General features: G+C 40.1%; 2 protein-coding genes across 5 annotated transcripts; both read right to left on the reverse strand.

Annotated features, from left to right (window-relative positions):
- Nucleotides 1–647: 647 nt before the first annotated feature.
- Nucleotides 648–8,925, reverse strand: hbp1 (HMG-box transcription factor 1). 4 transcript variants are annotated; one of them, XM_057329291.1, is made up of 11 exons: nt 8,861–8,925; nt 5,970–6,150; nt 5,640–5,838; nt 4,036–4,162; nt 3,222–3,333; nt 2,723–2,838; nt 2,496–2,673; nt 2,273–2,417; nt 1,903–2,190; nt 1,652–1,793; nt 648–1,579 (listed from the first exon to the last, which is right to left on the reverse strand). In XM_057329291.1, exons 1-11 carry the CDS (start codon nt 8,873–8,875, stop codon nt 1,562–1,564), a joined length of 1,521 nt encoding a protein of 506 aa, XP_057185274.1. In that variant the 5' UTR covers nt 8,876–8,925; the 3' UTR covers nt 648–1,561. The 4 variants fall into 4 exon arrangements, with proteins under 4 accessions (XP_057185274.1, XP_057185275.1, XP_057185272.1 ...); XM_057329292.1 differs by having other exon boundaries at nt 2,496–2,652; nt 8,861–8,924; XM_057329289.1 differs by lacking the exon at nt 8,861–8,925 and adding an exon at nt 8,412–8,848.
- Nucleotides 8,926–9,365: 440 nt separating this feature from the next.
- On the reverse strand, nt 9,366–18,422 carry LOC130551581 (cAMP-dependent protein kinase type II-beta regulatory subunit). The gene is made up of 11 exons (XM_057329293.1): nt 17,891–18,422; nt 17,024–17,059; nt 15,615–15,667; nt 15,451–15,534; nt 15,181–15,287; nt 14,950–15,103; nt 14,079–14,180; nt 13,846–13,920; nt 13,582–13,650; nt 13,319–13,454; nt 9,366–11,184 (listed from the first exon to the last, which is right to left on the reverse strand). The coding sequence occupies exons 1-11, from the start codon at nt 18,156–18,158 to the stop codon at nt 11,051–11,053; spliced, it is 1,218 nt and encodes a 405-aa protein (XP_057185276.1). The 5' UTR covers nt 18,159–18,422; the 3' UTR covers nt 9,366–11,050.
- Between the last annotated feature and the right edge of the window lie 5,585 nt (nt 18,423–24,007).

A 24,007-nucleotide genomic window follows, 5' to 3' on the forward strand; every position in this document is an offset into this window, starting at 1 on the left:
ATTTCCCTCACTGTATATATAGTAATATACAGTTTATATAGTATATATACAATATACATATAAACAATATCAAGAGCTTAATTTGTTTTCGCTGTAAAGGCGTTTGAACGCTTGTACTTTCTCAAACCTTGGCAAATCCTGGGATAACGGCTCAAACGAGTCGCTGTTCCATTTGAATTTCAAATTCTCACTAATATCAAAACGCACCTACGGAGCGCCTACGAAATATACAGTTTATATACAATATACTGTATATATAGTAATATACAGTTTATTAGATATAGGGTATACGTTTACCTATACGAAAACGGAATATAGGATTTAAAAAAAGAAAAATATATTTCATAAGACCTTTTGTTAACTTCTGCTGCTGGTTCTTTTATTGAGTAAATTAATTTTAGAAATGGTTTGTAAGGATGATGTTCTCAGGGCCCACTCGTGACGTCACTGCCGTCCCAGGATCCCTTGATTTTGGTCCATTCACACATCACCCTGCAGCGCTCTGTTCTCGCTTTAAGAAAATATATTTTTATTATTATTATTAAGTTGGTTCAACAAAGCATTATTTGTCTACTACAACCAGTCTTTCTTTAACACATCTTTGTTTGACACAAAGAGAAACACTGAAAATGTGAATATAAAGCTAGTAAGTTTAAAATTTTATTTATATGATACAATTGTATGTGCAAGAAATGGATGGGAACGTGGACCTGTACAATATTAACAAAAACAAATGTATTTGTAATGCAATCCCATGGCAAACCCGCAAAGCACAACACAAGTTTGCTCAGTTTGACCATGATTGTGTCAAAGGATACATCATCATATCAAGATATATATATGTATATTTTTACACAATATTTCAGCTTGTATACATGTATTTGTTGTATAAGGTTATATATGAATATAAAGTGCAAAACCTGAACACTTGCAGTGAAGGCATGGCCCTGAAGTGCTGTGTATGACAGAATGTGTGCGTGTGTGACTCCTTCCATCTACAATATGGCTGCATGAATAAACACACACACAGAGAATATGGCCTATAGGCTGGACTGATGTCACATTCAATTCAAGGCCTCTCAGCTCGCTGGCGTTTGCAATACATCCAAGTCTGTGCAACAAGTTGAGTTCTAGAATTGTGAACAGCTGAAAAACGAGCTAACATCTACGTTTCCTCTTTTAACATTTAAAAATAGACTTTATTTGAATATATATATGTAATCGCTCCTTCGGCCTCAGTAAAATAGCACCACAGGGTTGCACCTTTCAAGCACAGAAATACAGATTACCTGAAAGAAGAACTCGACGTCTTGCTTTGGAAGAATAAGTCATTCTTTTTTTAAAGATTATAAAACACACATAAGCACTGTTAGTTGACAGGATTACATTTTCTTAAATATTGAATATATCTGATTTTCCTTCGGTTTCAATTCTTTTCTCTAGTTTACACCAAGTGGTAATCATCACGACCTTTCGTTTGTGTTTCTAAAGCAAGTGTGCAGACCCGAACAGCTTCATCGGTCCGTGAGAGAAAGTGTCTCCAGCTGGTGCTTCCATCAGACTAGTTTTGTTGAGAACCCTAGCGAGACACAGAAGAGATCCGTTTCATATACGTCACAGAATGATGGACAGCAGAACGTTGAAGAATTACCGAGTTAGTCCTCTTGCGTTTCCAGCAGTCGGGGTTGAGTCGCTTCTGCTCCTCGGCTAGAGCTTTCGCCTCCATGGTGAACATCCTCCTCTCCTCATTCTTCATCTTCTTCCATTTATCGCCCAGAATGACGCTGATCGCTCTGACAAACAAGCAACGTACACATCGTCAGTGCTGTTAATTGTTCTTATCTCATTCAACATTTCCACGCACTCACACACACACACACACACACACACACACACACACACCTGTTGTCCTTGCCCGGGTACATGTGCGTGTATTCCACTCTGTATTTCTTGGCAAATAACATGAAGGCATTCATTGGCCGCTTGCACTTTGTTGGTGTGGCTCCGGAGCTCACTGAGGCATGGCTGCGCTGCGATTTGCTGCTGGGGGAGTGGTGGGCGGAGCCGCAGGCCTCTAGTTTGTCACAGTCGGGACTCACGGCTCCGCCGCTGGACTGAGAAGCTCGGCGCTGACGAGCCATACTGCTGAGAACATAGACGGCCGACGAGTCCAGAGGCGTGAAGTCGTAACTGAGAACATGCAAGTCAACACACAACACGTCAACGTCCATCCTAACATGCTCCACACAAATCAAACCTGAGCGCCTCGTACCTCCTGAAAGTGTCGAAAACCACCGAATCGTCACAGTTGATGGCGTCACGATGTCCCGGCGGCAGACACAAGTCTCCCATCTGCATGTCATAGCAGGGAATGCCGTGCTGAACGACGGTGAGGCTCGGATAAAAGGAGGACCATCCTGACGCACAAACGCCACAGACATGAATCTCGCAATCTGCACGCATGCTGTAACGTACCATAGATGAAATAAACGTACCTTTGTTTTTCACAAAGAACGGATGGTCCAGTCGGCATTCGGCAGTCAGAAGGCCTGCTTCAGATGAACCGGGGTCAAAGGTTAATTTCAGGACGGACTGACCGAAAGACACCGTCTCCTCCAGAGCCACCAGCTTCAGACCTTCTAAGCCGTAACTCTTCAGACACAAACAGAGTTTCTGATGAATACGATGAGGATTTCTCTAGAAATGAGCGCTCATCGTTTACCTTCATGGGGTTGGACTGTGATCCTCCCTCATCGTCAGAATCTTCATCCGAATCCATCACATCTTCTGCATCCTGCCACTCCACATTCACACCTTTATGAAAGCGCAGACGTGTTCCTGGACGAACAAAATACAGCCAAAACACTCGAGACAACCTTTATTCAAGTGTGCTAATAGTAGACGTCTATTACACCTCCAGTCGATGCTTTAGGTACTTCTCCGAAATGACACTTATATACGTGACGGACAGAAAGTCTTCTCTTGATGGAGATATACTCTATACAAGTATAATAAATATTCATTCTGAGTGTCTGAAGTACTGTACACTTGAATTCGTGTGAACAAAAGAGACTAAAATCTCCTGATTCAGACACACGTCTGTCTGTCGTCTACGTTCACATCTCATTTATAACAGCAGGGGGCGCTGTGTTCTCCTCTTCTTTGATAAAAAGGCTGGCATCCCAACATTAACCTTTGAGTGTGTGTGTGTGTGTGTTTACCTTTCAGAAAACAGTGCCAAGCTGTTGAGGGCCATGAATGAGACCAGCCCAGATCATCATCATCAGACAGAGACGACATGCTGAAGATACCTGATTCAGACTCACTGCTGGCCTGTGACACGCACACACGCACGCACGCACGCACGCACGCACGCACGCACGCACACACACACACACAATGCTTTTGAATGAGCCTTTTTCTGTAAGGGATAATGTCCAGGCAGCCGGTTGTTATGGCAGAAATAATCCCCGACAGTGTGATCAGGACGTGAAGCGGAGGGTCTTGTGTCTCACTGAAGGGGCTTCAAACGTCATGAACAGGCAAATTGGTTGAATCATTTGTAAATATAATAACATATATGTTATTAAAAGACATATTTATAATTCATTTTTGTGTAATATTAAACTGCCCCTCTCAAAATGATTTGCAGCATCCGGGTTACAGGTGTTATTAGTTTTGAGCGCTTGTTATTTGAACATAACAATCCTTGGAATGTCGCGACTGGCCAATCAGAATCAAGCACTCAATGAGCCGTGTAATAAATATTGTTAGTTTATTTTGATTTGTTTTTTGCAACTGTGTTATGTGCTTCATATAGGTTACATAGGTTTCATTTATGTTTAATTCAGTTTCACTTTTAGTTTGCAGTGAATCATTTTAGTGCTTCAACTTATACTAACCAAATATTCTGAAAAAGGTTTGTCAAGTAATATTTAGGCCTATGTTTGATTCGATTTAAACTATAAGTGATGTTTTAATAGTTTTACTTCTGTTCACTATGTGTGTTATAATTGATAATGACGGAGGTCTTACTCGGGTGCGCCGGCGCTCTCTCATGTGACTGCGGGCGGGGCTGGGAGCGCTGCTGGACCACAGAGGAGGTCTCGCGTAGGAATGTAAACTGCTGCTGCTGCTGCTGAAGATGTGAACAGGGGACGACCTACACACACACACACACAGTCATCAGTATTTCATTTCAAATATTAGTTTTGCAGACATGGAATAGCAGAGCCCACACAATTGTTTTGAGTTACTTTTATCCAAACATTACTGTAAAAAATAAAAACATTGTAAATGTGCAACAGTGAAATCATGAACAACTTTAAATTCATGAACACTTGAAACACGTTTAAAAGGAACCTTGGGTACAGAGAGATGTATGGCTTCATATATGAACAATGGCATTGACTTTGTAAATGTGAAATAAAAAAAGTGTAACCGTCACAGTATTCATAAACTTTGAAAACATATTTTCACTCTGAGGCTGTCATTCAAAATCTGTGACGTCAAATGGTTGCAACCTAAACCTGTTCTCTTTCGCAACAGCGACGCACACACGTTTTCCATATATAACAGTAAAATATGAGACGTCAAACATAAGATCAGATATACAAACACACAGGGACAGTAGGTGGCGCTATGTCCTCTTGACACAAGCCAGACTGCCTGCCATAAAAGAAGAATGCCTTCAGTATTAGACGTCTGTTCAAGGTGAGCGTGCATTAAATCATAGTTTTAAACGACCTTCTTTAAGACATCATCATCCACCATTATCCTATACTTTATACATTATGAGAATATACTGATAAACACAATAATAAGATGCTTGCGGTTTGCTTATTTATTCTGTATTAGAGCACATGTGAATATTAGCCCCCGTCAGCTAATGACCGAGGGAGAGAAGACAATAACGTTAGGGTTGATAAATCAACATCAAAAAGTCAAAATTGGGATAAAATGCATTTTATAATGGCTAAAAAAATTGTGTATATAATAAATTCGAAATGATTTTGGTTATTAATATCTATGTTTGTATTGTTTCTGAAAAACAATATTAAAATGTATGAAAATACACCAAATAGCGTCTTTATTTTCTTTCTTTATTATTTCAGCATTATTTATATATATATACATTTTATCCTACAGCACCTTATATTTACTGAAGCGCTGATTAGCGTGTCTGTGTTCAGTTTGGCTGCCTGTGCGTGCAACCATGTTACGTCATCGATAAAGACCATGGCGGCCTCCTTAGGTTAAAATGAGAATTACATTTAGGTTTTTTTTAAAGAAATGAATATATTTGATGTGTTTCTAACGACAAATGCTAGTAGTGTAAGGCTATTACAACGTATTAAGCCATACATCTCTCTATACCCTGAGTTCCCTTCAAGAAATCAAACCGATTTCACAGTTCAACTTGAATAACGGCGCCATCCTCTGGACGAGAGGCGAAATACAGATCATATTCTCTGAGGCACATGTATTAAGAATGGATTAGGGGATTTCCCGAATCGATATTGTTTCTTTAATTTGAAGATCGATTAAAATGGAAGAATGGATATTTTTTAGCCAGTCCTACACATCAGTATGTACACAAATCACAGTCCTTCCCAGTGTATAGTGGAGGATTTTCTAACCGGTTGTGCGGGTCATTCTGGAGCAGGGGGCTCTGAGGGCTGGTCGCAATGTTGGCCAGCTCCGTCAGCCAGCTCGTATTTGATGCGCTGCTCTCTGGCTTAGAGCTCCGCCCCTCCTCATGTGACACGCCCGGGGTCACCTGGAACACGCCCACTGTGGTCTGGTCATCCCGCACCTCCTGGAGCTCGGGCAGGTCATCTGAAGAGAAATGAACCCTCAGTGCAACTGGAACATGACAGGTTTCCACTCTCGGCACACATGTTTGGATTTTGTTTTCATGTCTGACCTCAAGTATCTGACAGAGAGTCGTGTAACAGTGATGTATTTACCGTACTCCATGTGTGTGTGGTTAGATGGGCAGCCGGGTGAGGAGGGCAGGCGCTCATTACACTTGAGCAGGTCAAAGGTGTCGTCCATACCCGAGCTCTGTACCTGAACGTCTTGAACTCTCTGAGGGACTGACTGACGTTTCACTTCCCAAACCATATTATGACAGATCAGCTGACCGGACTACAAACACACAACACAACACAAAATGATCAAGTGAAAGCAAAATGGGTTTCCAAACTAGTTTAGTCCCAGAGTTTTCCTGGCATTTGAGGGTTATGGGGACTTAAAGTTCAGCTAAAAATAAAAACGGCGTATTTTCCCCCTCACGTGGTTCACAACTCTTTCTTTTGTGGAACAAAGAAATGACACCAGAATGAAAGATTTTTTTATTCTTGGGTGAACTGTCACTTTAAGACCCTTTACCTGATTCTTCTGCTCTTCTCATACTGAAAATTCTCCTCAGAAACATTTTACAGTATTGAAAAAATTCAACAATTGTGTTCTTATTTTTCAAGTGATAATTATATTGTATATTATATTATATATAATTGAGTGATATATGAATAAGAACAACTTATGAATGAACACGCGCACACAGGCACGCGCACACAGGCACACGCGCGCGCGCGCACACACACACACGCACACACACACACACACGCACACACAGGCTTTGGTTGACTATCCCCGTGGGGACAGTCCATAGGCGTAATGTTTTTATACTGTACAAACTGTATATTCTATCCCCTATCCCTAACCCTATCCCTAAACCTAAAGATCATAGAACACTTTTTGCATTTTTAGATTTGTAAAAAATATTGTTCTGTACAATTTATTAGCTTTTGTGCCCATGAGGACCTCAATTTTGGTCCCCACGGTGACACGAGTCCCCATGTGTTGGTGAGTATTCAGGTTTAGGTCCCCACCGGGATATACAAACATGAACACACACACACACACACACACACACACACTATTATTATCTCCGTGGGGACAGTCCATAGGCGTAATGTTTTTATACTGTACAAACTGTATATTCTATCCCCTAACCCTATCCCTAAACCTAAAGATCATAGAACACTTTTTGCATTTTTAGATTTGTAAAAAATATTGTTCTGTACAATTTATTAGCTTTTTTGCCCATGAGGACCTCAATTTTGGTCCCCACGGTGACACGAGTCCCCATGTGTTGGTGTGCATTCAGGTTTAGGTCCCCACCGGCAGTGTTGGGTGTAACTAGTTACTAAGTAATTAGTTACTGTAATTTAATTACTTTCCCTTGAAAAAGTAAAGTAAGGGATTACTCTTGTTTTTTTCTGTAATTTAATTACAGTTACTTCTGATGTAATTAAAGTAAATACTTTGTGTAATATATGTGTGTGCAGAAGAGGAATTTACATCAAAATTCAAAGTCTAACTTCAAAATCCGTGCTTTAATGTATAATTCTCACATTTGTAATTAATAATAATACTTTATGTAGTTTTATATTATTTATTTGAATGAATTAAAAGAGCCGTTTCATGTCTATCCTTGAATCACTTAACTCATCAACGTTGATGTAGGATATAGAAAGTAATTAGTAATAAGTAATTAAATACTTTTTGAAGAGAGTAACTTGTACAGTAATCTAATTACATTATCGAATGTGTAATTAGTAACTAGTAATTAATTACTTTTTCAGAGTAACTTACCCAACACTGCCCACCGGGATATACAAACATGAACGCACGCACACACACAAACACGCACACGCACGCGCACACACGCGCGCGCACACACACACACACACACACACACACACACACAGTTCTTGTTGTGTAATATGTTCTTGGCCGCTGTTTCTGCACGTTCACCGCTGTTATCACGTCCACACAAAATAAAATCCCAAATAAGATCCATTTGACCGTTTGAATGCATTTACATAGAAAACATTTGTGTAAGAAATTAAACGAGTTTTTGTTTTGTTTCGTAAAGCGCGGTCACGAGATGCGCGTCGCACGCAAACGCTTTTAATAAACTTTCGGGACTTCGCGCATGCGCAGCGCAGCTCATTCATTCATAACTGCGTAACAACAGCAGATCAATAACAGCGCTAGAAAAACAGCAAAACTACCAAAATTCACCGTTGACAGTCTAATCGATCACCTCGATCGACGATCATTCCGTTTCAATAAACGAGAGGCTCGACTCTTTCTGTTCACAACACGGGATGGAAAATATGCCGTTTTCTCTTCTCATTCTTGAAATAACGCCACAAAAGCGCCCGTTTTAAAAAAGGTTTCGGCTTTGAGATTATTTTTATTGCGAAAAGTAAATCGTTGAAGAATGGAACAACCCCTTTAATGCAACTGTAACAACAACGAGAATCTCTTTGTTCGAAAAACATCCTAAAAACAGATCAACAGCTGTGAGATTGATTTCAAACACATCGTGTACAGACCATCGAGCTTTCAGATGTCTGACAGATGTCAAAATGATGTAAATAAACCATTGAAACAGAAGTCCGATGCGATCCGTCAGAGGTAAACAAAAGAATGTCAACAAGTTCAGACACGGTACATGAAGTCCTTCCGTTTAGAGCACAGAAATGAATGAAGATCCTGTTCTCATTATACTTTAAACGAGAAAACACGGCTGATTTCCTTTGAATTATTGTCACGACGGTCGAGAATAACTAAACCACAAACAAACAAACAACAGACGTCACACAGAAGAAAAAAAGACCCAATCAAAACACAAAGTTGATATTTGCGATAAAAAAAAAATGAATGACAGTCTTTAAACTTTCCACTGCTGCGTCCGTCGCGGCCTGAAATATTCACGCGGGATAAAGTTCATTGACATTACCGTTGCGTTTCGTCGTAATATTTCAAGAACTTTTTTACTCACCAAACCTGTCGCCATTACCGAGTCTCTCTGGCATTCATCGAGAAGGCAGGACTGCTTACTTTTAGATCTCGCCTCCTATTGGTGGAGACGCACGTCAGTATTATGAACTCGACGCTGATTGGTTAGTCGCTTGGACGCTGCAGTTGGCGTGACGAGTTTGTTATTGTGTCTGTGATTGGTCACTTCGGCATGCCCGTTACATCAGCCGTAAATGTCATTGGTTGTGGCAGCATACTTTTCGACTAAGTCCCGCCCTTTCGGTTAAATAGAGGTTCCGAGACGTGATAAACAAACACAAAGCGTCGCTGTAAATTGTTAATATTACAGCTTATTTACCGCAATAACACGACTTTAACGTAGATTCAAGACTTTACCAAACATATGACATCCATGCGGGAAGGTTTTGGTATAATGTCATTTCGATGCATTATTGAGATTATTCATAAATTAAAAAAAAACAAAAACAAATCACACATACCGTTTACATAGAGTAATCACAATATGATGTCAATACAAAACTGTTCTTTATTTGAATGGAAAGTCAGATAGATGCTGAGCTCTCTTACACTGAGAGACTGTAGACCTTTGATTGGTTTTCAGGACATTTACTAGGCAGCAGATAGTCGCACAGACACGTAGAAGGAAAACAGAAAGGAAATGTTATCATGTTGACATCTACATGAGGAGAAGGGATGATGATTGTGTCGCTCATATCAGAGGTAGACAGCCATGAGAATAGAGACTGTTAAAGCCAAAATCCCGCAGAATCAACAATGAATAAAGAACGAATGCTGCCAAAAACAGAAAAGTGGTCAGAAACTAAACAAACACTTGAGAAATTCAAGATCCTTTACATAAAGATACAAGTTGTGCATGTTAAATAGTCTCAGTTCAAAATCAGCGAAATACTTCAGTTATACAAAAATGATTCACATCAACAGATGCGTCAAGCGGTGGTGATGTTACCAAATCATAAAAATGTGCTACACCATAACAGAAAGTAAAGATACACGATGTCTATAGTCACTATTTCTATGTTTAACAGTATAAGGAGCTCGAAAACATTTAGAAGTGTGCAAGTATAAATGTCATGACAACACTGGCTTCAAAGTGCAATAATATTCAAACATGTGGCTCTCTTTCTTTTGTTTTCCTGTTCTTATTCTCAAGCAATATGTTTGGAATTTGACTGAAATAAAGTCAACACGAAAGGTCGTTCACTAATAACTCTTATGTACATATGAAGAGTTTGGTTCCAAAATGAGATAACTCCGTTTTAAAACATTTTTAAAAATCATGTTTTTTTATTGTGCATTCCAATTAATATCAATCAAACTGCAGTTGGTTTGTTTTGATTTAAGCCATAATAACAAAAAAATACAACTAACTGACACAGTAAAATGCAATAAAAACAAAAAAATACAGCTAACTAACACAATAAAACACAATAAAAACATGATAAAAAACTAGATTTTGGAAAAAACATAAAAACAGAGTTATCTCATTTTGGAACCCGACTCTTCACATCTAATGAAGTCTATGGAGAGCTGACTGGAATGTGAAAGAGTCAGATGGTTTACGGGGAGGGACAGCGACGTAAGTCGTTTCCGAGGCTGTGTGGGTTTTAAAGGAAAAGTATGAAGACATGAAATCATGTGTCCCAGTGAATCATGCACAATAAGACCGTAAAACATGTCCATTTACATTCCATGTTGACTTTATACATCGGCATATTGTTATCAGAATTCAATTCATGAAGCGTCTGACAAAGCACTTCCAAACTTCAGCTGCTGAATTCAGTTGTGCTCAACCAATTGTGTCACGTCAGGTGTTCATGAGAATAACACAGTCTTGCAAACAAATGCAAACTTGATCTGAACCTCACTGTAAGAGATGCAGGCAACGTCTCTGTGTCTCATGTGAACAAACACCAAAAACCAAATAAAGATGCAGATGTAGATAAACAGTACCAAATCCCAAACATGTGCCCGGTGAGAGAAACCTTGTGCGTCCTGAAGTCAAACCCTCACACGTTTGGCTTTTCACATCTACTGAATTCGGATTATTGATTGCAAAAAACAATAACTTCAAGCTTATGACGTATGTGAAGACGTGTGATCTCAGTCATCAGTACTCACCGCTCTCTCATCATTTCATGTTGCATTTATTGTTTGTGATGTTTATTGTGTTTCATGCATTCTGTTCATCTATTGCCATGTGACTCGCGAAGAGCGCCATCAGCTGTTCTTCATAATTCGCAATGTTCCGTTTCATGATGTCCATGCAGGGACCCAATAACCTCTCGAACGCCTGAACGTCCATTACTGTAAAACACACAACACGCAAATAAACACAGAATTGATTTGAGATCAGACGTGATGCGTTTCAGGTCACACGGTTCTTTCGTATGACGGTAAGCAGCTTTACAGAAAAACAGTGCAGTACTGATGTTTTGATTCTAGCGGCCGGGTTCTCATGAGCTTCTTCCCCAGGAGCGTTTAAAATAAAGTTACCAGCCAGCTGCACCATTTTGATCCCCAGGATATGTTTTGCATGAATATGCAAACATTTCAAATATCATAAGAACGAACAAAGCCTCCGCTTTTTTGTTCATGTTCCAACTTCATTCTTTTTTTGATGTGGGAAAGCTTTATTAAAAAAGAAAGTATTGCTACGTCCGAAATCGCATACTGGGACAGTACGTACTGATTTAAATGAAGTACCTACCTAAGTACGTTCTATATAGTAGTGGTGGGCAGATCGATCCTGAAGTATCGATACTTTCGATACTGAGGTTGTATCGAAAAGGATCGATCCTAACATAAAAATATCGATACTAATGTGTTTTTACTACTGATTTTATTTATTTACTAATGTAGCTAATAATTGTATAATGAAGAAAAACTATTTCCCATACACCTAGTTTTGCACACGTTGCTCCTCCTGCCCTGCTGTGTTTTGAAGTCCGCTATCACGTGACTCAGCAGCGCCAAGCGCAAGCGCGCAGACGCAGCTGCAGCCGGCGAAAAGAAGAGGAGCGTCGTGTGGAGTTTATCACCTCGGTGAATAAAAACACGGCGAACTGCGATGTATGGCAGTGGGCCTTTGGGGGTAAAAAGCCAAAGATTGAAAGTACTTTATTGTTTGAGAGACAAAGTAAATAAAGTGCTTAAATAGATAGTGTGCACTTTGTTTATAAATTCACTTAAAAAAGTGTAGTGAAAGGGAAACATGTTAATTTGTTCTATTATTTTGTCTAAACATAACACTGAACAAGGAAAAGCAGTTTTAAAATCGTTGTTCTTGAGTAATAATTTTGTGCACTTTTGTGTACTGGGATAACGAGAAATTGTTTTGTTACATATCGTTTTTCTGTTCTGTTAATCTGTTATTGTTACTATTTTCCAGTAATAATTTGGTGCAGAGTTCATGTTTGCAAATTCGATTACAGGAATAAATAACTAAATAAATAGATTTATTTGGTTTAAATGATGTCCAGTGTTTTAACATCTACATGATTAATTAGCCCACAGGCACATTAAGAGCACAAATCACAAAATATTTTAGTGGTCATGAAAATGTATTCAGATTTAGCATATTAATGATGCATTCATCTGATAAATCATGACATTTCATCTACAGGAAAGTAAATGTAATTTCAAGTGAATGCTTTTTAAAAGTAAAAAGTATCGGTATCGAAATCGGCAATACTGGCCCTGCATTTACTTGGTATCGATACTAAATTTTACAGTATCGCCCACCACTACTATATAGCATGTGTGGGGGTAGTATGAATAGATTTCGGCCGTACTGCATCCGCCATGTTTTATTGTCATGTGACCCGTGTGTTTATTGACCTCTGACGTATTAACATCAACCTATACCTGGCGTCGGTACTACAAACATAATTTATTCACGAGAAATTCATTCATCTGTACTTACATATTAAAAACGGACACCCGCTTTGAAGTTTTCCGCTATATTTACTTTTGAAATGTGACCGTTGCTCAGCTCCCGTGGCATCATGGGATAGATAAGTGTTCATCCGATCCACACTCACCGATCTCGGCGGAAGCAGTAGACCATCCGGGTGTTTCTCGCCTACTGTTTTGTGCATACTGAGGTTTTGAACATACTACTCATGACTCATGACTCATACTCGTTTTCGCCTACAATATAGTATGGAAGCAGGCGATTTCAGACGCACGGAATTTGAACTAAAAGCTAAAAAACGAACATTGTTGTTAAAGACTTTAGAGCGATGATCAAAACGTAAGAGTTTTGCTTGTTTTTGAGTCTGTAGTCTTTCAAAAGATGTGTAACAGCACCCCCTACCCGAAATCCAGAAAAACACGTCAATGTCGCTAATCAATGACAGAAAATGTCAGGGAAAGAATTAAAGTGACATTGAAGGAAAAGACCTCAGTAAAAGTGTTCAGACTGATAGAAGCGCAGTACCTAAACACTTGACATCGTCCACAGCGTATGCAGATGCTGCCCGTGGCTTGTTGGTGACAAGAGCCAATTCTCCAAAATACTGCCCCCTAGAGCACGTGGTGATCTCCAGTTCCTCCTCTTCTGTTTCGTTTTTTGACTACAAGACCAAACATACATGTGAAAGATTTGTGTTTTGTTTGTTGCATAGTAATCCCTGCCTGAACTGAACCGTGTTGAAAATGCTGAATCTTGGATCGCGTTCAGATCTAAACGCTCAAACTCACCTTACTTCTCTTCATAGTGATTCTAACATGTCCTGATTCTACGATGTAGAAACAATCTGCCAAATCACCCTGTGAAAACAAATAACGTTAACAACAATAACCTGGACGTAAAATCTAACTGACAACTTTCGAACAAAATAATTCCAGGACATTTCAATGAAACAAATCATAGTAGTAGCTAAGCAACAAAAAGTCATATCTATTCAATGAAGCCAAATGTTTTTAAAAAATATATATTTTTATTCACTGAATTGACTTCCAGACCTGAGCGATAATCCGTTGGCCGCTGTCGTACACTTTGGTTGACAAGACATCGACAACCTTCATTCTCTCTGATTCCTTTAAACAAGACAGATCAAGTCATTGCATAATGTCATATGTTGAATGACAGGTGTTTTGCGCACTTTAAACTGAAAAATGAATGAACGAGTGAGTGACTAATATATCAGTAGTGTGATGTCAGCGGATGAAGTGTGTGTGCACGCGTGTGTTCAAACCTCCAGCGACGTGAGGAGTGGAACAGTCCCGATAAAAGCCTCGTACATTTTTCGCTTCTTTGCGTTGTTCTTTACAATGAGCCGTCTGAACGTCAGTCGATCCTGCAAAAATTACAAAACGATCGATTGCGAAATGATTAAAAACCGACTTCAGTTTACACCAGCGAAGACTGAATTTGATCACTTATTTCCAAACACATTTGTATTTTATCCTGAAAATATAAAATGTTGACTTCAGGAATTGGGTTAGAAGTCATCGGTGTAGGGTTCATCAGTACTGTAACGTCAGAAAGTCTATGGGGAGATAAAAGAGAGAGCACGCTCTGATCCAGAGCCGTTGAAAAACAGAGTTACGACACTGTCCGTTGGGAGAATGGAATGCGGAAGTAACTCGTGTCATGGAGCGACCATGAAGCCCATTCATTTCAGTGTCTCCCAAACTCATTGACTGTACAGTTGGTGAAATAACGGCATGTTTATACGTTTTATCGAGTTGGCGGACATATCTTACATTCATAGATCTTATTTATTATCTTTATAATCTTATATTTATTATATTATCTTATACTCCCTGGACAAAATGCTGCTATAAATGTACTCAACGTAGTATTCAGTGTACGTACACAATGTGCTAATATATTTAGCAAAATTTATGCAAATATAATTGCTATTGTCTGTCCCGCTAAAATTCATTCAAATAGGTTGACAGCACGGATTTGTTTGGAACGATTGAGAGCTCCGCGACCACACGGGAGCGAGATCAAAGTGTGTCGTAACTCTCTTCTCCAACGGCTCTGCTCTGATCCAACACAAGCTGTACTGAATACGTGAATGTGATGTGAAATAGGTTTGTCAGGTTTATGACGCTCACCAGACACCACAGAGCTCCGGGTGAGGTAGCGATGATGGTGGCCGCTCTGGGCGTGTTGTACATGAGGGCGAGCTCTCCGAAACTCCCACGGTTGTCATAAGACCCCACGGTCCGCGTGGTGCCGTCCGCCTTCAATACGATGTCAAACGTTCCCCTAGAAATGAAACCAGATGATGATGATGATGCGTTCAAGGTTTGAACGACAGGAGGCCGATCCGGCGCTTTCTTCACCTCTCGATGACATAAAAGTTGTCGCCGTCGTCGTCTTGATCGATAATGTGTTCCCCCGTCAGCACAATCTTATCAAAAATGGCGTCCAACACCTGTGACATCTGCTCCTGTTGGTAAAAAAATAAATCAATCCCGTGAGAATGACATACAGTCAATCACAAAAGTGGACATTTAAGAGATGGATTTCATTTAGGACTGAGTCATGTTTTCGTCACTCGTGGAGCTCACAGCTGAGTGGTTGGTTGCACTGTTGGTCTGTTGTGATCTCACCTGGTCCAGGTTTTTGAACAGTAAGATGTCTCTGCAGGCCTCCTGAAGTCTTTGTCTTTGCCCGTCTGTTTTAGGGTGAGTGACCTGTGGGCACAGCAAAGCATTGTGGGATGTAAAGCATGTACTCAAAGCAAACGTAGAATAGATTTTTAGAGGACACTCACTCGTGCGTCTTTGTCTTCTTCATCCTCATCCGGGTTAAATGCCTCGGCACAGACTTGAATGTGAAAATGAAAGGATTAGAGATCAAACCAGTCAGTGATGCATTACAGAGCGCTTCAAGCTGTCAGCGGTCTTTATTAGGGATGTAACAATATTATGGTTATCGCGTTATCGTCACAGCAAAATTGTCTCAATATTATGGTGGTCACATGACTGTATGAAACGAAAGGTCTTACGGACCTAACATAGAGAGTGTTACAACAAATGTGGCATCTGGTGCAATGATTTTATTTGATAAAAGGGATTTTTAGCTCATTTGACCCATCTCACACTGTAACACCTCTACAGCTATGATTGGAGGATGAAGAAAAGAGGATGCTTATGGCACGTTTCCAAGTCATCATTTGTCATCTTAAAGATTGCAATAAATACCGTACTGGAGACGTCATACCGAGGTATTATCGTACAGTGAGATTTTGACATTGCATCCCTAGAGTTTTGTGGAGTCTGAGAACAAGTTCAGTAAAAGTTTCTGACTCTTGCAAGTTTTCTATTTCTGTGCTGTTGTATCATTATTCACTAAAAAACGTTCTTCATATAAACGGAGAATGATACGCAAAAATATACACATTTTCTTGTACAGGAACAGTCTAGAACTCTGTTGTGGTTAGAGATTTCACCACATTTATATTTCAATCTCGATGCTCCAATTTTTTCTCATGTTCTCAGTTCTTTGGATCCATTTAACTTTTCATGCCCACATCAGGTTCGATTCTTAACTGCGGTCGGTTTCTACACAGTTTGTGGACGTATAACACATCCAGTAAATGGTCAAGAAAACCTCATATTGCACTGTCAATGGCAACTTCAGAACTGTAGTCCGATCGAAATCTTTTCATTTTAGATATCAGACACATTGTCTTTTCAACAGTCTAAGAAAAATTCATGCAGTTCTATCAAAGAGGTATTCGGTGAAATGAACCAGACAGAGAAGAGAGGTTTCTATGAAAGTAGATTTGTCTGTAAAACGTCACTGTAACTACAGAACACAATATAAAGACATTTCTTCCTGTGTGGCTCCAGCACGATCTGTGTCGTGTGTTTCTGAGAGTCCATCAGCTCTGACGGCACACGCTACATTAACACATCCATTCATCTCCACTTGTGGTTTTAAATGATCCACGACGGCACACGTTCTAAAACACTTTCTCATGGCTTATGGCAAACAAAACTCATCTTCCACAAGTCAATTAAAGCCCAGTAAAGAAGGGAATTCTCCCATCCATCAGTCATAAAACATGACCATGTTTAACAAGCTCGAAGAGAATATTTCACGGCAGTAAATTAAATCAACCCACTCCTGAAGCTGAATAAGCAATTATATTGACAGAAAATTGCAAGAACAACTTACCGGAAGCTCGTCTGACAAATCTGTTAATGACCGGAGCTGGCGAAGAGCAAAAGCAAGAGAGAAATGTTAGTGCACACAGTTGATGCTCCTTTACAGCTCAGGAGATTTGATGGAGTTCACTGTTTGAATATCAACTCTGATGTTTCACCCAAAAGAAAAGAGAATCAAATGAGAGTGTAATTGTGTAAACACATGAAGAGTCTGGAGGTGTAAACGAATGTAGATCGTAGAGGTGAAATCATCTGGATTTGAGTCAATTTGATGAGAAATGATACTGAGATCTTCAACAATATTGACTTTTGATTGCAGTCGAGGCCAATCTGAGCTCAGTTCCACACATTGTTGACATCTCTTCTAATGGAGACGCCTTTTCAGGAGAAATATCTGAGATGCAAAAGTCTCCATTTGCTTTCCATTGATGTCTAGGAGAAGAGATTTCATCTGTGATTTGTCTTTGTTATAACATATGAATGACATTTATGGTTCATGGAAACACATACAACAATACACACTTGAGGACACATTGAAATACAAGTGCCTTCTGTGATGACTGCGGCCTTCTGTTCAGGGCCTGATGGTTTTTACTGAATCATTTAATCCAGAAAAGGTTCATTTGGGCATGCACGTGAATTAAAGCGCGTTTCATTATTAATATATCATTCACAGCTGACTGACGGACATCTTTTACAAAGAGCTCATCGCTTTTTTATGATGCTTTCTTTCAACCGACACTGACATTATATCATAAGGCCGTGTTAATCAATTAAACACGTATAACTACAGCGCAGGTCAATGTGTGAAATCAAGCACGTATTATTATGCATCATCACAGATGACAGGAGAAGCGCGCGCGCAAACATTCATTACCTACGAATTCTTCGTCGTCGTCGTCGTCCTCCTCGTCGCCGTTTTCAGAGTCGATCTGCATGGCTTCCTCGCAGAAGTTGACGGCTTTCCCCGCTCGCCCGCTCGAGTTGCGCTCATTGCCAAACGCGCCGCCGCGGCTCTCGTTCTCCTTGAGGCGCGTGAAGTACTGAAGCGCGAACTCGAGCAGATCCGCCGGCTGGTTCCTCAGCACCTCCACGGTAAAGCTCTGCAGAAGCTCCGTCAAGCCCGCGGGGATTTCTATACTCATTCCTGACGCTCCCGTGGAATCTGCGCAAAACTCGAGCCGACCTTGCGCGTTAAGAGACGCTCCCCGTTTTCGCCGCGTCAGCCGAGTGCACGAGAATATAACGCTCCGCACAACGCGTCAGAGGGAACGCGACGCGACCGACTGCTCGCTATTCCGCCATCCGCAGCCGTTTCGATCACTCGCGTGCTTTCGGCTAATTTACAGGCGTAAAGATGGCTGAGGAGGCTCTAAGCGCTGGCATCTTTCTGCTCCTGCTGCTGGATACAGCAGAGCCGCGCATGGGATGCGGGAAACCATGGCAACCAGAATCCCGGGATGTGCGTAGGAGGAACGCATGCCGCAGTTCAGATGAGCAGCAGCGCGGACGCGTCACAAACACAAACGCGATGTGACTTTTTACACATGACAAAAAGACCAAATTATAGTGACATTTCCAGATAGGACTGGTGTTCTTGACCTTACTACAGTACTGTTCCAGAGTTAATATAGAATTTACCACAGTGAATGCAAATAGTAGATACTATAGAGCTTGTTAATCGACGGCGCCATCTTGGGAGGATGGCTGCTAGTGCGTTCAATGCAGTGTTTTGTTTTTCTAGTTTGATTAGGAAATATAAGGATGGTAGGTCGGTCTTGCTGTGTTAAAACTGCAACGTAGAGTCGTTCAGGAAAAGCCCATGGTTCTTTCACTTTCGATTTCTCCATATATCAAACAAAACAAGTAACGGTACATATCAAAACAATAATAGCAGTGGAGTATTTTCCTCCCAAGATGGCGGGGCCACTGTAACATGCAACATAGGGCGTGACTTCAGCTTCACATTCTCTATAGCAACAACGACAACAGTGCATTTACTTCAGTTAATTCATTTACTCTAGTTTATACTGCAGAACGGTACTGCAATTTACTATAGTGTTTTTTTGTCAAGTGGAATACTGTATATATACCCCGGGAGGATATTTGCATCAAAAATTACTCACCATCATGGAAATAGGGGCATGTTGTCACAACAAGAGACTGCTATTTAACCTGTTCCAACCTGACATTTATGACAAACACTAGAGTTTAAATGCACACAGTGTGTGACAGCATCACCCCTGTGTGCGCCACATAATCATCATCATCATTAGGTTAATGGATAACAGAGAGAATTAGACTCGGTGGGTTGCAGGTTAATCCCTCTTTGACAGCAGAAGTTCATTTGGACCGTTTGACAAGCAGAGCTCGACCTTCTGGAGACAACTGGATGATTGTTATATTTAAAGGTCTGTTCATTTATCCGGCATTGCTTCATCAGTGGCCTTCTAGATCCTTACAGTACGTGTTAGAAAAGCTCTTGAAAGGAGCAGTCCATCCCTAATGTATATATTTGATATGATGTTGTTGTTCTTTGGGAAAAGATCAATTCCATGCATAAAAAAGTGATAAGAGATCAATGTCCTGTAGGGACCAAAGAAAACATGGAGGACAACACAAACATACTTAACTGTTGATCCTGTATATCAGCATAGCAGTGATGAATTTATGAACTACTTCACATATAAAATCCAAGATATTAGAGAAAAAATTATAACAATGCAATCAGAAGTGAAACCCGCTGAACAGACTAACTACAGCGCCCTTAAGGAGAAAATGCAATTATTTTATACCGTAGATCAAGATGAGCTGTCTAAAATTATTAGATCATCTAAATCAACAACATGCATACTAGACCCTATACCTACAAATCTACTGAAAGAGATGCTCCCAGAAATTATAGATCCTCTTCTTGGTATTATTAACTCATCTCTGACATTAGGACATGTGCCTAAAGCATATAAGGTGGCTGTTATAAGGCCCCTTGTCAAAAAACCCCAACTCGACCCTAGAGAACTAAGGAACTACAGGCCTATATCGAATCTACCTTTCATATCTAAAGTTCTGGAAAAAGTAGTTTCAACTCAATTATGCTCCTTCCTCCAAAGGAATGACATCAATGAAGAATTCCAGTCTGGATTTAGAGCATGTCACAGTACAGAGACTGCTTTGATCAGAGTTACAAATGATCTGCTATTGGCGTCTGACCGAGGTTGTATCTCGTTATTGGTGCTGCTAGACCTTAGTGCTGCATTCGATACCATTGACCACAGCACACTCCTACATAGACTCGAAAATTATGTCGGCATTAAGGGAATAGCTTTGAAATGGTTTAAATCTTATTTATCCGACCGTTTTCAATTTGTAGCAATAAACAATGAGGTGTCACGCAAATCGCAAGTCCAGTACGGTGTACCACAGGGCTCAGTCTTAGGGCCTCTGCTCTTCGCATTATACATGCTACCTCTAGGAGATATAATAAAGCGACACGGAGTTAGCTTTCACTGTTATGCTGATGATACTCAACTTTATATTTCCTCGAAGCCTCATGAAACACAGCAGTTCCATCGAATAATGGAATGCATAGTCGATATAAAAAACTGGATGAGTAACAACTTTTTATTACTGAACTCGGACAAAACGGAAGTGTTACTTATTGGACCGAAAACTGCTATAAGTAACAACCAAGAATACTGTTTAACTATTGACGGATGTTCCATAAAACCCTCGTCGTCAGCAAAGAATCTTGGCGTTCTATTCGATAGTAATCTGTCATTTGAGAGCCACGTCGCCAACACCTGTAAAATTGCGTTTTTCCATTTTAAGAATATATCTAAACTACGTCATATGCTGTCAATGTCAGATGCAGAGAAGTTAATTCATGCATTCATGACATCAAGACTAGATTACTGTAATGCACTGTTAGGTGGTTGCCCTGCAGGCTTATTACAAAAACTCCAATTGGTCCAAAACGCGGCAGCTCGAGTTCTTACACGTACAAAAAAGTATGAACATATTAGCCCGGTTCTGTCAACCTTGCACTGGTTACCTATAAAGCATCGCGTTAACTTTAAAATCTTGCTTATTACCTATAAAGCCTTACATGGTTTAGCTCCTCAGTACTTGAATGAACTCCTTTTGTATTACAGTCCTTCACGTGCATTACGCTCTCAGGCGTCCTGTCAGTTGGTAATACCTAGAATTTCAAAATCAAGTGCAGGTGGTAGATCCTTTTCCTATCTAGCGCCTAAACTTTGGAATAGTCTTCCCTGCACTGTCCGGGAGGCAGACACACTCTGTCAGTTTAAATCTAGACTAAAGACGCATCTTTTTAATCTTGCATACACTACTCTTCCATAATATAAATCTTCAGAGGGTTTAGGCTGCATTAGTTAGATCAACCGGAACCAAAAACACAACTGATGTACTTGTTGCATCAAAGAGTACAGAACAGTACTCTACTCTCAGCCAGTCTTGTCTCATTGTTCCAAGGTTACCACAGCGAGCAGGATGCAGTTCATGGCCTGACCTGATGGTAGAGCGGAGAATGGGAAGTGGGGACCTGACAAGAGCTGAGATGATAGAGCTGGATAAAGAAGGACGCGGTCTCTTGACATGTCTTCACCACAAAACTTCAAATGCTATTAGATTATTAATGATAATCTTAAACTATAATTTATTTTATTATTAAGTTTATTTATTTTATTTAGCCTTGTTGTGCAAGTTCTCTGGAGCTTGTGCAGAGGCAGCAGCTTTTGCCAGAGGGGAACTGGAATCCCCTGGTTGGGCCTGGGTTCTCCTGAGGTTTTTTTTCTCGATTAGAGTTTTGGGTTCCTCGCCACCGTTTGCATACTGTTTTTGCACTATCTGCCTGACCGGGGGGGCTGCTTTAGAATCTTAAAGTTTTACTTAATTAATATTGCATATAGGAATTTATAGTCTGTTATATTTGACCTGTGCTTCTCTCTCCTTTATCCTAAATGTGTGCTCTCACTGAGCGTGTGTGTGTGTGCGTACTTGTCTGTGTACGTACGTGTGTGTGTGTGTTGTGTGTGTGTGTGTGCGCATCCGTGTGTGTGTGTGTCTCTGTGTCTGTGTGTGTTGGTGCGTGTGCGTGTTGTGTGTGTGGAGTGTTTTGTGTGTGGGTGTGTCTGTCTTCTGTGTTTTCAACCTTTTCTTGTTTTTGCAGGTACAACTTTGATTGTTTTGCTTGTAGTCAATGTGTCTCATGTACAGCTGCTTTGTAACAATGAAAATTGTAAAAGCGCTATATAAATAAAGTTGAGTTGAGTTGAGTTGAGTAGAACTGTAATGTTGGTTTTTATATTTTCACCATTTAAGGAATGCAAGATTTTTATTTTACTAAAACAGAACTGAAACCAATTCTACATTCAAGCAAATATCATATTTAACAGAATCACACATTCTAAGGTGAAAGTTAAACCCTGAGTTCCAATCCGCAGACTATCCGTCCTAATAGTATTTGCAAGTAGAACTAGTATGTCCCAAATCGTAGTATGTCGAAAATAGTATTCCAAAGATTCCCGGATGGTTGACTACTTCTGGTAGGAATTGGAAGTGCAGAATGATACACACTCTAACGGCTGATATTACCCACAACTCACCACGAGGAGGCGGAGTTTAGTGACGCCCCACTGCATTAATAAATTGGTAACACTTTACATTAAGGTACTCTTTATAAAGCATCTATAAATGTGTTCATTAATGATAAATAAGTCCTTTACAAATGCATTATGAGGCAGTTATAACTGGGATATAAGGGATTCTAATGAAATACCTGCCAAATAGTGAGTCATTTTTAACTCACATGTTATAAATGCTTAATAAATGAATTTATTCATTATTTATTTGACTCAAAAGCAGATTCATTATTATCTTTATATTGTTTGCAATATAGGCTGTCAGACTGGACACTGTAGGGTGTTGTGTTGTTTATCTCATACCTGCTCACAATTTGGCAGGTATTTCGTTAGAATCCCCCTTTTTATTCATGCAGTTATAACTGCTTTATAATGCATTTGTAAATGACTTATTAATCATTAATGAACACATTTATAAACGCTTCATAAATGCTACCTTAATGTAAAGTGTTACCAATAAATGATATAACTGGTGCGTCACTAAATGAACAAATGTAAGTATACAGTAAACATGGAAATAATGAACGACTAAATCCTTCATGGAAAGAAGAGCTGTATTTCGATGTGACATGCAGTTATTGGTCACAATGTTGTCTAGGGCTGCGTTCAGCTAAACGTTGTTTAAACGGAAATGGTGGTGCGGTTGAACACCCTGTTGTGATGACGCAAGAGTTGAACTATGGCAGCTGAGAAGGCCATTCTTAGTGTTCTTTATGAACACATTTCAGAGCCTGATGAAATCGGTATAAATACGTGTTGAACACTGCAAAATACATCTCTTCTAATATCTTCAATTGTTGCGTATACCGAGCTGCAGCGGACACATTTGTAAACGACTTTACTTGGACCCATTGTGCGATCTGTCTCTTTAACACCGCGTGGGTTATACACATGTTGCTGGCTGCTGATTGGCCTGACATTCTTGACACGCCCACCAAACAAGAGAAAATGCATCTCAAACCCTGTTGCACACCGTTTCCAGGAAACGTGTCGTTCAACCCGGAAACCGTAGAAAAACGGCACCGGTTTGAGCTTGAATGTGCCCTAGGCAACAACGGCTTCTTCCGCTTCCTGTTAGTATGTCCCAGTTTGTGCAATCTATTTTGCCATGCGCTCAAAAGTACCTACTATTCCAACACAAAAACTCCACCTACTGTTAGGGCTAGTATAAGTAGGCGAATTGGAACGCAGGGAAAGTCTCTTAAAGTCACTATGAAATGGAAGTTGCGATTGACTTCTTTTCCATATCGTGACGTGTATCCGAGTGAAACGGCTTCTGAAATTAGAAAAATTGTAGGGCGGGGCTTTATTTTGCCCTTCCCTTTTTGAAT

Source organism: Triplophysa rosa, linkage group LG3 (assembly GCF_024868665.1).
Source record: "Triplophysa rosa linkage group LG3, Trosa_1v2, whole genome shotgun sequence".
In the NCBI taxonomy this organism is placed as follows: domain Eukaryota; kingdom Metazoa; phylum Chordata; class Actinopteri; order Cypriniformes; family Nemacheilidae; genus Triplophysa; species Triplophysa rosa.